The sequence below is a fragment of the Protobothrops mucrosquamatus genome, unplaced genomic scaffold, assembly GCF_001527695.2.
Source record: "Protobothrops mucrosquamatus isolate PMUCROS unplaced genomic scaffold, P.Mucros_1.0 scaffold1906, whole genome shotgun sequence".
NCBI lineage: Eukaryota > Metazoa > Chordata > Lepidosauria > Squamata > Viperidae > Protobothrops > Protobothrops mucrosquamatus.
In genome coordinates, this window is record NW_015388030.1 from 225,127 (window position 1) to 240,694 (window position 15,568).

Below are 15,568 nucleotides of genomic sequence, written 5' to 3' on the forward strand. Positions count from 1 at the left end.
AACATCATCAGCGCACTGATGATGTTACCTAGTTTGGGTAATGAAATGTCTGCAAGAAAGCAAGCAAGCTGAGAGAGCACCAAGGACCCCTCATGTTAACCCTGAGCTACAATATAAGAGGAAATATTCCATGACCTCGCGTATTGTGTTCTGTACAGTGACCTTCCGTTTTAGTGTTTTGACAGAGTGAATAAAACCGGTACAGTACGCCCCTTTAAGTTGTCTCTTTCGTCAATACGAACCCTCTCAATCGCCATTTTCCTTTGGTCCGGCGGTTTCGTGTTCCACCGACCTGTGGTAGGTTCGACTGTCCAGCCAGAGCATAGAGCAGTGGTGGCGAACCTATGGCACGGGTGCCAGAGGTGGCATTCAGAGCCCTCTCTGTGGGCACACGCGCCATCGCCCCAGTCCTAGGCCTTCAGCTGGGTTTTATAAAACCTTTTCGCTTTAGGCCTCCTCTGCCATATATAAAAAAAAAGGTTCAGTCAATCAGTCAATTTCAACTTCTCGCGGGAAAAAAAAGATCTTGCAAAGTTGGAATTGATTGGTTGAACTTTTTAGTCCCATCCAGTCTGCCGTTACCATTGCAGCCATGCCCACCCAATGGGCCACACCCGCCCAATTGGCCACAGCCAGCCAATGGGCCACACCCACCCAGCACCCGACGATGCATAAGTGGGTTTTGGGTTGCAGTTTGGGCACGCGATCTCTAAAAGGTTCGCCATCAGTGGCATAGAGCAACTCAAAGAATATGCAAGATCAGAAGATGTGGAGAGACCCGGCCCACAGAATCGCCAGGAGTCGGACGCGACTGAAATGGATAACATCATCAATCATCATCAATCATCATCATCACCACCACTACCTTTTTCTCCCCCCCAAAATCATCATCAGCCTTATGTTACCTTAGAAAGTTGTTTCCCTGGTTCACTTCGCTGGAGCTTCGGGATAAAACGATATTTTCTATCTGGGTTTTCAGGGGCTGCAAGGAAGAAGAACGATTTCTAGGTTCTGCAACACTTTCCGAAGAAGTGGACCTTCTGGGCTTGTTGGACGCTGATGGATCATCTGAATGAAGAAGAGAAAAGGAGGCTTGTAGCTGAGAAGAGACGCCATGCTAGACTATCAGAATCTCAACCTGGGTTTGCCTCTCCTCTCACCTGGCACGGCTGGGCTCCTGCATTTCTTCCTGTTCCTCAAAAAGGGTTCCTGAAGCAAAGCAGCTGCGGTTGATCGCTTGTCTGGATCGGCTTCAAAACATTTCAGGATAAAATCCTTGGCTTCCTCAGACATGGAACTGGGCACCTCTGGATGGATCTTGAACATCCCCACCTGAAGAAAAGGAACTGATTAACAATAGTACACAATCCTTTACTCAGAACACCCACCATAAGGTATCTAGAAATCTGCTTTTTTCCTTTTGTTCGTAGGATGATGGAAAGTAGGATACTTTGCCTGCTTTTGATTGGAGATGGTGGGGATTGAACCCAACAGCTTCCACAGCCAAAGAAGATGCACTTCATGTCAGAGACTTTAATCCGGTGTTTCTCAATCTTGGCGACTTGAAGATGTGTGGACTTCAACTCCCAGAATTCCCCAGCCAGCCAGAATTGAAGTCCATGTTGTTGTTAGTTGCGAAGTCGTGTCCAACCCATCACGACCCCATGGACAACGTTCCTCCAGGCCTTCCTGTCCTCTACCATCTTCTGGAGTCCATTTAAGCTCATGCCTCCTGCTTCAGTGACTCCATCCATACACTCATAGAATTCCGGGAGTTAAAATCCAATTCATGAGCAGTTGCAGCTTGGCCTTAACCCAAGGCAGTGGCTGCCTTGATACAAGCCCTAATCATGGGCTGGAAGAAGCAGCCAGCCATCAAAAGAGGCTTGTGCCAACTGCTGAGGAGAGGATTCAGGGACAGCTTGCCAAAGGCAATTACTGTCTCGTTTTTCACACTGGGCAGAAGCAAGGAATTTTGTTTCATTTACCGACTTGCAGGAAAGGTGGAATTTGGGAATCACGTACTTACAAATCTTATTGCTAAGGACAATAAAAGCCTGAATAAGAAACACGTCTCTTAAGGTCCGTTATCCGTATCAATATTGAAGGGTAAAAAGGACTGAAGTGGTTAGACACTCCATCTGGTCCGACTGTCTATCATACTGGATGACTGAGTGTCTATGAGTCACTTTAAACTCCGATTCATCCCTAAACTTCCTGGGAACAGTTTTACTCTAGAGCCCATTTGGTGTAGTAGTTAAGGTGCTGGCTAGAAACCAGGGGATTGTGAGTTTTAGTCCTGCCTTAAGTGTGAAAGTCAGCTAGGTGTCTGTGGGCCAATTACCAGGAGATTGTAAATTCTAGACACATCTTATGCATGAAAGTCAGCTGGGTGACTCTGGACGAATCACCAGGAGACTGTGACTTCTAGTGCTGCCTTAGGCATGAAAGCTGGCTGGATGACTTTGGGCCAGCCAGTGCTCTCAGACCATCCTACCTCACAGGATTGTTGTTGTGAAAATAAGAGGAGGAAGGAGTATTAGGTATGTTTGCTGGCCTGAGTTACTTGTAAAGTAATAAAGGCAGGATAAAAAATAAATAAGCAGTAGTCCTCATTGTCTTATGCAGACCCTATTGCAGTGGTGGCAAACCAGAGGCGGCACTCGGAGCCCTCTCTGTGGGCACACGTGCCGTTGCCCCAGCCTCGCCTCCCCCTGCGACCCCCTCCTCACCAGCAGCCCCCCTGGAGGAGAGTTGCCCCTGAGCGTGGCCCACATGGAGCAGCACAGCCAAGGATATGACAGCCAGGCAGTGTGGACAAGACTCTGCCCTCACGCCCCATCGCGCACAGTTGATGCTATGGGGCGCGGGCAGAGGGCGTGGCCATGGCGCTGCTGGGCTGCCTGGGTGATCTGCGGCGGGACTTGGAGGCAGTGAGTGGCCCTGCAGAAAGGCAGGGCAGGGGACAGGGTGGGGCGGAGTGGGGGCAGGGCAGGGGGTGGAGCGGGGACGGGGCCAGTTTTGGGGCACTCGGTCTCTAAAAGGTTCGCCATCACTGCCTTATTGCATTGGTTAAGGGAAGGCATCTGCTGTGTTTGGTCTCAGATACTGTCCCAGGCTAAGTGCCCATCCTCGCCCACCCCACACATTTCTTGCATCCCCACCCATTCCAGTCTTGATGAAGAAACCCCAGACAAGGACAGTCGAGAGTTCTGGTGGACCCTTTTCCCGACCAGCTGCATTAATCTGAGGGACCCAAGACTGTCCAGCCTCACCTTGAACATTGCAGCCTGTGGGCTGCCCAGCTCAAAGAAGGGAGGCCTGCCTGTGGCCATCTCAATGATGGTGCAGCCCAGGGACCAGATGTCGGCAGGCTTGCCGTAACCTCGGGGCCCCTGATCAATGATCTCTGGGGCCATGTACTGCAGGGTACCTAAGGGAGGAAAGTCAGGGGAGACAAGAGTAAGGCCACACTTGGAATGCTGCATCCAGTTTTGGTCGCCATAATATAACAAAGATGTTGAGACTCTGGAAAGAGTGCAGGGAAGAGCAACAAAGATGATTAGGGGACTGGAGGCTAAAACATATAAGGAACGGTTGCTGGAATTGGGTATGTCTAGTTTAATGAAGAGAAGAACTAGTAACTGTGTTACTAACTTAACAATTGCAATGATTCACTTAACAACTATGGCAAGAATGGTCGTAAAATGGGGCAAAACTCAACCAATATTTCACTTAACAACATAAATTTGGGGGTTCAATTGTGGACATAAGTCGAGGACTACCTATAATCAGTGGAATGACTTGCCTCCAGAAATTGTGGGTAATCCATCAATGGAGGTTTTTAAGAAGAGATTGGACAATTGTTTATGTGAATGGTATAGTATTTCCTGCCTGAGCAGGGGGTTGGACTAGAAGACCTCCAGGGTCCCTTTTAACTCTGTTGTTCTATTACATGACAGCCACCCAACACTCTCCTTGCCAGCAACTGTGCAAGTAAACAATACTCGATTCTCTTTTGATGAGTTTGTGTAAGATTACGCTTCTTTTCAATTTTGGTAAGCCAGCTAGCTGTCAGCAGCTAGGAGCAGTTTCTGCTCATTCTACTGAGTGAGACCCTGGAAATCTGCTTGCTGGTTGCAACAGTTCTTGCCTGGGGCAGCTCATAAATCTACCCAAGGCCGATTTCTCTTTTTGTGAGCTCCCAATTATTGATTGCCCAAACCCTTCTGAAACGCTGATCTGAACTTAATTATTTTACTCTGTTTGTCTTTCTCCTATTATTCTTGATCTTCCTAGCTGTTCCTCCTCATCTGCCTGGTGAACTGAAAACAGCTGCCAGGCTCTTTTAAATGCAAAATTGGATCCAAGAAAGATTAGCAACTTGAGAAAACAGCAGAGATGTCTGCAGAAAGTTTGGTTCTAGTCTGTACCTTCCAGGATGAAGGCAAACATTCTGTGATCTTAGGCTTATTGATTGCTGGCATTTTTAATATTGTTGTGCAGCTGATTATATTGCTCCCTCTAATGGAGAATTCAACTGGCAAGCACTGAGAGAGATATGGAACTAAATGGGGCCATTGACAAACAAGAGGTTGCTTGTCAGCAATCCAGGAAAATTAATATGTTTGCAAAATAAATACAATTCATGTGGAATGCTGAATGGCAGTTGAAATAAAGATGGTGTGCAAGTGTGTGCAGGCTTCCTCACAAGAGTGTGCATGCATGTGCATATAGAAATACGTGTCCATGTGTGGGGTATGTGCACATGAATGTGCTTGAGTAAACTGCAGTGCAGTTGAGGATGGCATACTTGTTAATAACTTGCATTTGGGCACGAACAATTAAAACAAGACCCTAATCAAAGAATTACCAAATCCAACAAACAAATAGTAAATAACAGCCTAATCAGGGAACAACCATGAACACTCCCAACAACACTGACAGGGCAAGCCACTAGTATATAAAATGAGGGCAAACCCCACCCCCTTCTAGAACTGATGATGTTACCTAATTTGGTGATGAAATGTCTGCAAGAAAACAACCAAGCTCAGAGAGCACCAAGGACCCTGCATTTAAAATGTTCATTCATAGACCCTAATCCCTTACCTGTGAACGTCTCAGTGCTTGGGCTTATCCCAGCCAGTCTTTTGGAAGTGCCGAAGTCTGAAATTTTTAACACTCCACTATAAGTGTTGATCAAGACGTTATCTCCCTGTCAATCACAAAAACTGTTGCTTTAGAGAACCAAAAAGTGTCCAAGATCTCCAGAGCAGAAAACAGAGGGTAACAATACCAAGCCATCCCCACAATGAGGGGAAGCCCTCACCTTGATGTCTCGATGGATAATCTGGTTATCATGGAGGTAACGTAAACCCTCTAGGATTTGCTTAGTGTAGAATACAATGGTTGGTTCATTGTCCTTCAGAGGACCCCACATTGAACGCAAGAGAGAAGAGAGACTTCCTGTATGGAGAGATGGGGGAGGGGGGAGGAGAAGAACCATGGGAAATTAGAGGGGCTACTTTGCACCAGAAATAAATCTTTGAGAACCAATTGCCAGAGACCGCACATGACCTTTGGTGACTGGGAAAACGTACAGGTGGTCCTCAGCTTATAAAGATCATTTAGTGACTGTTTGAAGTTACAACGGCACTGAAAAAAGTAACTTAGGACCGTTTTTCACACTTAACAACCATTATACCATCCCCATGGTCACATGGTCAAAATTCAGACACTTGGCAACTGACACGTATTTATGATGGTTGCAATGTCCTGGGATCGCGTTGTCGCCTTTCTGACAAGCAAATCAATGGGGAAACCAGATTTACTTAACAACTGCATCAATGTTTGATTTGGTGGCAATAGTGCCTCAGATAGAAGGTCCGTACAGAGAGCAGTAAGGACAGCTGAGAAGACTATAGGAAACTCGCTTCCCGTTATTCAGGCTGCTGCTTACAAGTGCATCTAGCAGTGTTAGAGACCCCCCCACCCACCCACTTCACGGTCTGTTTCTGTTGTTTCCCTCTGGGGGGAGGTTTCGAAGTATTTCTAGCAGGACTACTAGATTCTGTAACAGCTTTGTTCCTTATGCCATCCGTTTTGTAAATTCGCAGGATTCTTTTCTCTCTCTCTCTCTCTCTCTCTCTCTCTCTCTCTCTCTCTCTCTCTCTCTCTCTCTCTCTCTCTCTCTCTCTCTCTCTCTCTCTCTGTGTGTGTGTGTGTGTGTATGTATATGTGTGTATATGTATGTATATATGTAAATATGTATATATGTAAGTATGTGTATGTATGTATGTATATATGTATTGTTTTTCTGTGTCATATATATGTGTATATGGATATATACATAATTTTTGTCGTGTTCATGTAGTGTATATTGGAGGTGGTTACCCTTTGAGAGCTGAATGCAACCAAATTTCATTTTAATGTATGCTGATTACAGTACATTTAAAGTGGCAATCAAGTTATTCTATTCTATTCTGGCCATGTTACTAACTTAACAACTGCAATGATTCACTTAACAACTCTGGCAAAAAAGGTTATAAAATGGAGCAAAATTCACTTAACAACGGTCTCCCCTAGCAATAGAAATTTAGGCTCAGTTGTGGTTGTAAGTAGAAGACTATCTGTATTTACTATGCCACAATGAAAGGAAGTGAGGGGGCCAGGTCACAAAGGTGGAGCCAGAGTTTTCTGTTGGATTTTGCAGAAAGGGTTTTGTAGAAGTATGTAAAACAGTCTGAGCTTGACATGTTTTGCATTTCTCTTTAAGAGTTTGGGGGCTTTTTCTTCATTTTATAACCCACATTAAATACAAGTCAAGGTCCATACTTCAACATTCATGTGTTTCTCATAGCCAAATGGCTAGAAAATGTACTGCTTGCTTTGGTAATTAGATCTGGAAGGGGTTCCAGGAGGCAGAACAAAGAGCTCAAGATGCTTACCCAGAGTGACAAGGAACATTTACTTTCTGATCCTTAGCATAATTGATCCATGCATGCTGTCTTCCTAAAGGCCCTCATTTTAATACCCATAGTAAGATGGTGAAGGATGATCAGTTTGCCTCTGAAGGTGCATTTTCTGAAAACTAATTTCCCCAAACAGGTATGGGAATCAGAACTCAGTTTATGCACCTGCTTTAGCACGTTCACAAATTTTGTGGTGGAAATCACAGCTCAAAAAGGTGCATTGGAAACCACGAAGGGAAAATACAACAGATGCAACCTCAGCCTGTCAGAATCAAAACAAGCATTTAAGAATACAAAGTGCAAAGACGTGCATCCCGGGAGAGAGCTGCACACCAACACAGGCACAAATTTCCACATGGACTTTTGCAAAGACATTCATGAGGAAAAGAGGCAGAAACGAGGTGGGAAATTGAAAAAAAAAACGACAAAATCAAATGATGGGTTCATACATCCTGTTTGATGAAGTTTATGTCTAAGTACTGACAGAAAATCATTGGCACAACTCCTTGTGTCTATCACTTGTTCCTCTTTCCACATCCAACCATCCAGTAATGTGTTCCTATACTGCAACCCATCTCACCTTTATTTAAGGAAAGATAGTGGGAGCCACTCTATAAAACCCAGAAATACCCAATAGTAGCAAGAAGTAAACAGCAAAGAAATAGCCTATAAAAGGGCCTTGGGGATTGACCAAATTGTCAGGTTTAGCCCAATGATAACATAGAATAATCCAGCCAAAGTTTAGTTCTTTATTTGCTCATACCATAGAGACAGACCCCTGCTACCCTAATCTAATGGATATATCCTGAGAGATTCTAGGAAGTGGCTGTCCTCAATCTCCTAAAGGTGCTAACAGTGAGAACAATTAACCAGTGAAACAGCTTGTCTTCAGAAGTTCTGGATGCATCACTGGAGACTTTCAAGAAGAGACTGGACAGCCATTTGCCTGAAATGGTATAGGGCAGTGATGGCGAGCCTATGGCACGGGTGCCAGAGGCGGCACTCAGAGCCCTCTTTGTGGGCACATGTGCCGTTGCCCCAGCCTTGCCTCTCCCCACGACCCCCTCCTCACCAGCAGCCCCCCTGGAGGAGAGTTGCCCCTGAGCGTGGCCCATGCGGAGCAGCGCAGTCAAGGACATGGCAGCCAGGCAGCATAGATAAGACTCTGCCCTCATGCCCCATCACGCACAGTTGATGCTGCGGGGCGTGGGCAGAGGGCGTGGCCGCCGTGGCGCTGCTGGGCTGCCTGGGCGATCTGCGGCGGGCCCTGGAGGCGGTGAGTGGCCCTGTGGGCAGGCAGGGTGGGGGTGGGGCGGGGGCGGGGCAGGGGATGGAGTGGGGGCGGGGCCAGTTTTTGGGCACTCGGTCTCTAAAAGGTTCGCCATCACTGGTATAGGGTCTCCTGTTTGAGCAGAGGGCTGGACTCACTAGATGATCTCCAAGGTCGCTTCCAACTGTTATTCTATGTTCTTTGTCTTCAAACAATTCAGCTCTGGGCTGTGCTCTCTCTTGTCTCACCCACCCCTCCTTGGAATGTGCTTCCTCCCTTTCTGGGAAACTGCTGCTTTACCATAGTCCATCACATCACTGCCACTTTTGTAGACACATTCCTTCACACAGAAAGAATTATCACAATGCTAAGTAAAAAAATTCAGTGGAGAAAAAAAAATCAACGGAGAATTAAGGGAAAACTAAGCTTTGCTTGGAGATTAAACTTGCCCTGGCTTAGACAACAGTAGTTTTTTTAAAAAAAAAATAATTCTGTGATGCAATGTGCAAGTGGAGAAGGAGTGGGAGGGGAAATTCCGGTGGGAGCATCACGGTTTTCCAGGAAGGAGGATATATATTCCAGGGAGAAGCCCAAATTGAGAGACTGCACAGTCCTGAGCTGGATGGGGAATGGAGGAAGAGATTCAGGAAAGCCACACCCTAGAACAGGAGTGTCAAACTCGCAACGTCACATGACGTGTCGCAACATATCACGACTTTTTTGCCATTGCCGGCAATGGGGTGGGCACGGTTTCGTTATGATGCATCCGGCTCATGGGCCGCCAGTTTGACACCCCTGCCCTAGAAGCTCTCAGGTTATATCGGTCACAGTAGAGGGTTACAGGTGGTCCTTGACTTACAAGCATTCATTTAGTGACCATTTGAAGTTACAACAGCATTGAAAAAAGTGACTTATTGCCATTTTTCACATGACCATTGTAGCATCCCCATGGTCACATGAACAAAATTCGAACACTTGCTAACTTACTCATATTTATGACGGTTGTAGTGTCCCGGGGATTCATGTGATCTCCTTTTGCGATCTTCCGACAAATAAAGTCAATGGGGAAGCCAGATTCACTTAACAACCCTGTTACTAAACAATTGTAGCGATTCACTTAACAATTGTGGCAAGAAAGGTCATAAAATGGGGCAAAACTCACTTAACAACTGTCTCACTTAGCAATGGAAATTTGGGCTCGGTTGTGGTCTTAAGTCGAGGACTACCTATATAGCTTTAGTCTGGCAAGATTCTGTCCATTTGGTGCAAGCAAATGAAAATTTGGACTCGCCTGGATTTCACACTGACATCTTTGGGCTTTGGCTTGTTACCCTCTTTCTTGTCCCCAAGATCTGATTTTGCTGAACGGAATCCATTCCCATCTTCAATTGGGTTTCAGAATTGCATCTTCTGCTTACTCACCTCCAGGCACTTCCTCCATGAAGATTTTGAGGAAGCCATTTTGACTCACAGAACCCAGATAGCGGACAATGTTCCTGTGTTTCAGGCGCTTGTGTAGGGCGATCTCCTCATGAAGAGGCTGGGAGTATCTGAGAATTAAGCCCAACAATGAAAGACCCAGGCAGATTCTTCCAAAAATAAAAGATCTGGGCCAAGGGAGGGGAGCCCTTGAATGACCCGGAAGTGTTCTTGCTGCCCTCTGTTCCTACCTGCTGTCCCGTTCTGGGATCTCTTTAATGGCAATGCGCACTTGGTTGCTGCGGTCGCGTCCGGCATAGACCACGCCATATGTCCCTTTTCCCAAAATCACCCTGTCGCCTGCTTCGGTGTATTCATAGTCATACTGTAAATGGGAAAGCACAGAGAGAATATAAGGAAGTACAAAGCCTGGTCAAAAGACCTTTGATACACAAGCAGCCTTATAATTAGCTAGAGTGAATTTTGATGCCTGGGGCAGGTAGTCCAGGAGAATGTGACAGATAGTGAATTCTGAGTTCCTTAAATTAGCTTCTTGACCTCAAATATGGTAGAAGAAGTCACTGCTCAACCTTCAGCTGCCAATCCTGGCAGCTTCCATAAATGGAATAGGGATAGTGACATTTTTTTTTTTATGCAAGTGTGTTGACGTTTGTCTCCAACATCCTATTTTTATCCTGTTACAAAGCAATCTCAGATAATTTAGAGCCATTATTTTTTTTAAAAAACTATGGTGTTTGCAAACAATTTGAAGTTACTACACCCTTTAAATTAAGGACCAAAGTTCCACCTTGTTTTTCCTTCAAAATAGCTTTGAGAAAAGTAGTTTCAACACTCTCTACAATCAAGGCTAAACATTGAAATATGTGCAGCTAAAGATTTTAACAATTATTTCTCTGATTAAATATGCAAGCTCATGCACCCCATTAAATTTATAAATGAAATATTACACTTAAGAGAAAATAGGTATGATCGGAACAGGTTTTCATTTCAATATTCATTCTTTCACTTTTTTATTTAAAAATTATATGCTCTTCCATACTCTGGAAAAACTGCACTGTTTTTTCAGGATTTCTTTCAACCTTACGCAATTCTGTTTTTCTACATCACCTCTTTATCCCTTTTTTTCTTTGCAAAACTGTGTCCAGGTGGGGTTTCCTCATATTTTCCACTTGAATGGATGCATTAAAAGCCAAGGAAATTGCAGACCAGTGCAGAAAATGTTCACAATAAACAGACTCTCTCATTTGCCTTAGCAAATCTATTACAAAGATAAAGTGCAAGAAACTTGTATCTCATCAGGGAGAATTTCACCAGTTTTCTCTATTTGAAAAACACACAAAAAACAATGTCTTCCCTATCATAATGTGAATGGTTGGGGAAAAAATTCAGAAGAAAATTTCAGCACTGCACTAAACAAGACTTCTGCATGGTAGCTATTTTTATATTAGTAACTTCTGGAGCTGGCTGGGTTTGTTGTTTCCTTCTTCGTTCATTGTGAAATCCTTCCTAAGAAAACCAAGGCCTGATTCACAGTGCCTTCCCCCCAATTCACCTCTAGTTCCACTGGAGAGCTGCACCAATTCCCTTCTTCACCCATCTCTGCCATGAAAGAATGAACCAGTTCAAAAAACCTGCATAAAAGAAAAAGAGGAAGGGAAATCTCAGGGAATAATATAAACTCATGAAACATCTTCATGAAGGCTAATACTGCTTTAAAGCAATCAGAGTGTCTGAGAAGCTTAGAGAAACCCACTTCCAGAGGTGCTGGCCAACAGTTGTCATTGTCCCCCATCAGCGACTTAGCTTTTGGTAATTAAAAATGATGGAAGCTGTAGCCAACACATTAAGAGGGACATGAGTTGGGGAAGACCGCCTTAGAGAAGGGGGAAACCGTGGTCCTCCAGATACCTTAGATCAGAGGTGTCCAACCATGGCAACTTTAAGACTTGTGGACTTCAACTCCCAGAATTCCCCAGCCAGCCATGCAAGAGTTGAAGTCCACAAGTCTTAAAATTGTCAAGTTTGGAGACCCCTGCTTTAGACTATCATTTCCATCGGTCTCCATACCACTTGTAGCTTTAAGCACTAGCAGGTGATCTGGTGGTCCACTCTGCATGAAGCAACAACCTGTATCTTTTTTAAAAAAAGATGTCATTAGCATCATAAACAGCATGCTATATTTGATGGTTGTTTATTCTGGGGTTGGGGTTTTTCTGGTCAATTTTTTTTAGTAAAAATAATGCCACAATGCAATTCTGCCTTTAAATCTGCTTTTTCAAACTTGGCAATTCGAAGTAACTGCCTGTAGAATTCTGGGAGTTGAAGTCCACACATCTTCGAGTTGCCGAGTTTGAAAAACACTGTTTTAAAATTACTTACAATCCCGTTGGAAATCAACGGGGAACTATTTGAGAATGTGATCTTCTTTCCGTTTATTGCCCTTGACTTTTTAAAAATGTCTTCACCCACACATTTTCAAGCTTCACAGCAACCCTGAAGCTGGCTGTCACATTTTTAATGTTCACGCTGAAATAATCAAAACAGTGGCAATTGGATGCCAAGTACCGTTTGGGTGGTGCATTATTTACATCTGGGCTATTCAAGTATCTCCCTTCCTTGATTAGGTTTTTGAACTTTGCAATTCATAGCCACTCCTCCCATTAGGCTTTGACTGACTCATGACATATAGCTAGCCAAACTATCTGTAATGCAAACATAATTCTTCCTCCAACATGCCATGTCTCTGTTTTTCCTTTACAAAACATGCTTCAGGGAAGGAGCAGGTGACAAATGAAATGTATATTTCTACAGAGACCATCTTTTATGATTTTACAACTATGCACATTTCTTGAAATTGTTATTTCTGAAGCAGATCTGCTCTTAAACGAGACAGTGAAAAAAGGGCTGGAAAGGACCTCAGAGGTCTTCTAATCCTACCCTCTGCTCAAGGCAGGAGACCTTATACCAGGGGTCTTCAAACTTGGCCCTTTTATGACTTGTGGACTTCAACTCCCAGAATCCTTCAGCCAGGCACACTGGCTGAGGAATTTTGGAAGTTGAAGTCCACAAGTCATAAAAGGGCCAAGTTTGAAGACCCCTGCCTTATACCATCCCAGTCAAATGGTTGTGCAACCTATTTTTGAAAACACCCAGTTATGAATCACCCACAGTTCCAGGACACAAGCTATTCCATTGATTAATTGTTCTGTCAGAATATTTCTCCTTACAACTAGGTTGGATCTGTCTTTAATAAGCTTCCACCCATTACTTCTTGTCCTGCCCTCTGGTTCTTTTGAGAACAAGTCAATCCCCTCTTCTCTGTGACAGCCCCTCAAGTACTGGAAGATAATTATTATGTCGCCATCCACCCAAAAATCTTCTATTCCATAAGCTAGGCACAACTAGCTCCCTCAACTGTTCATCGTATAATTTAGCCTCCAGATGCTTTATCATCTTTGTTGCTCTTCTCTGCACACTTTCTAGGTTCTCAGCATCTGTTCTGTATTATGGTGAGAAGAACTGGAGACATTATTGTGGCCACTAGTGTGTCCTCACTAGTGTGGTCCAAGGTGTTGCCATCACTTCTCGTGATCTTGATGTTATCCCTCTGTTGATACAGCCCAGAACTGCGTTGGCTTTCTTTCTCTTTCTTTGGGTCTTGGCATCTGTTGGTACCTGCGCCTCAGCCCCAACTTACCAGCGACAGTGATTTTGGGTAGGGAAGTATAACTGGAAATCTTCAACCGTATGCCGCACATAAAGGAAACAGCATCGTTCATCGCACTTAGAAATACTGGTGGAAAAAAAGAAAAAGAGAGAAGAAAAGAATTCAGCCTGCATGTAGAAAACAGGCCTTCAGGAAGAAAAAGGCTTGGTCCACAGGAGAGAATTTCAGTTCTGTAGGAATATCTATCCCTTGTCACCAGTAAAAAAACTCCCAAAACGTGACTTATCCTTTCAAGATCCTTCACTCCACATTGTCTATGACAGTGATGGCGAACCTTTTAGAGACCGAGTGCCCAAACTGCAACCCAAAACCCACTTGTGCATCGTAGAGTGCCGGGTGGGTGTGGCCAATTGGGTGGGCGTGGCTGCGGTGATAACGGCAGACTGGGTGGGACTAAAAAGTTCAATCAATCAATTCCAACTTTGCAAGATCTTTTTTTTCCCGTGAGAAGTTGAAATTGACTGATTGAACTTTTTTTTTTTTTGCACATGGCGGCGGAGGCCTAAAGCGAAAAGGTTTTATAAAACCCAGCTGAAGGTCTAGGACTGGGGCAACGGCGTGCGTGCCCACAGAGAGGGCTCTGAGTGCCGCCTCTGGCACCCGTGCCATAGGTTCGCCACCACTGGTCTATGATAACCTCAAAAGCTTCCTGATCAGATACTATCTTTCTATGTGCAGGGAATGTGGCATGAGCTGTTGATTTGCTTTGCATGGAAGTGTTTTCTTATCATTTGACGATGCTGATTTAAAAAGACGTGAGACGTGAACACCCCTTACAGACTCAACGCCACTTGGATAACCTGTTAGAATTAAGCCCAGGAGATTCACGTGAAGCTTTAAAAAGAACAAGGAGATCACTTTTCTTTGGAAGGAAGATAGCCAATGCCTCTGATTTCCAGAGGGAGCTAAGGAAGTAATCTTACCATTAACGTTTTGTAACTGAACATATTGTCTGTGTTTGCCATTTTGTTCAAGTGCCCTTGATGTATTCTCAGACATCCAAATACGTTCACTAGTGCCAAAAGCACAGATAATACTGTGTTAGAGAGGCATTAATCTCATTCGTGCAATAACTAAGCCTAGTTGCTCAATTAAACAATTTTCTGGATTCGTGCAATATAGTGAACCATAAGTTAACCAAATCGGCTGAGTTTCCAGAATATGAAAGTCACAAAAAACTGATGAAGATTAACCCTAACCATGCTTAGCAAGCTAGTAATGTGCGGTTTTAAGTGTGATGTGTGCACAATAAGCACAACTCAGAAATCTGCTGGATGTTGAGTTGAGCAGAAGGCCAGCATTTAAATGCACTCTTCAAAAACGGCAAAAATGATCATTACCTGATTCCCCGGATGGAGGATGCGGGAAAAGTCCAGGTGGAAATTCCTTCCTATAGAAGCCAAAAGAAACACCCAATAAGCAAATACGCCTAGAAACGAAATTCCCAATCACGGAAAATTGTGAGAACCAGTAATCCTCTCTTAAGGACTACAACTGGAAGTGGCAACTCCATTGCTAAGTGAAATATCACATAACCTCCTGGACTGAAGACTTCCCTTCTGCTGTGGTCATTAAGCAAATCACCCAGGGTCATTAAGTGAGACATCATGTGACCATTGCTTGTGATTTTACTTCTCCATCAACTCTGCTGGTCAGTAGCCAGCTGTGAAATGCACAAACGGTGATCACGTGAACACAGGACGCTGCAACAGTCATAAAGTGGTGCAACCCACCAATTGCAAAACGCCTTGATCATGTGACCACGGGGATGCTGCAACAATTGCAAATGCAAAGGGCTTGCCTTATAGCTACTTTTTCAATGCCGTTGTAACTGTGAACGGTTGCTAAACAGGGAGTCATTAAGTGGGGACCAATTGTTATCAGGCAGCAAGCAGAAAAGGAAAATGAAGCGGGACAAATATCTGAAAGTACCTCTTCCAGGGAACCGATGTGGCTTAGTGTCACTGATTTCCTGATCTCCTGGTTGTAAACAAAGAGCTGAGACGGTTGCAGCACCTTGCTCAGGTCGAGAATCAACACCTGTCAAGGAAAGTAGCAGCCGTCAACTTGGATGATTAAAACAGGGAAGTGAGGAGAACCACTGTGAAATCTCCAGGTACAAGAGCAGCAGATTATCTGGTTACGGAAAGGCCAGACAAG

General features: G+C 44.4%; 1 protein-coding gene across 1 annotated transcript in view; it reads right to left on the reverse strand.

Moving 5' to 3' along the window:
- The window catches only part of MAP3K6 (mitogen-activated protein kinase kinase kinase 6), a 58,228-nt gene that overhangs the window by 9,461 nt on the left and 33,199 nt on the right, over positions 1-15,568 (reverse strand). Inside the window, exons 11-21 of the mRNA XM_015823539.2 lie at positions 15,341-15,448; positions 14,749-14,798; positions 13,379-13,474; positions 11,234-11,312; positions 9,912-10,045; positions 9,664-9,791; positions 5,330-5,466; positions 5,110-5,215; positions 3,276-3,433; positions 1,161-1,332; positions 906-1,068 (exon numbers count right to left, since the gene is read on the reverse strand). Of these exons, the coding sequence (XP_015679025.2) occupies positions 906-1,068; positions 1,161-1,332; positions 3,276-3,433; positions 5,110-5,215; positions 5,330-5,466; positions 9,664-9,791; positions 9,912-10,045; positions 11,234-11,312; positions 13,379-13,474; positions 14,749-14,798; positions 15,341-15,448 (1,331 nt within the window). The remainder of the gene's footprint in view (positions 1-905; positions 1,069-1,160; positions 1,333-3,275; positions 3,434-5,109; positions 5,216-5,329; positions 5,467-9,663; positions 9,792-9,911; positions 10,046-11,233; positions 11,313-13,378; positions 13,475-14,748; positions 14,799-15,340; positions 15,449-15,568) is intronic.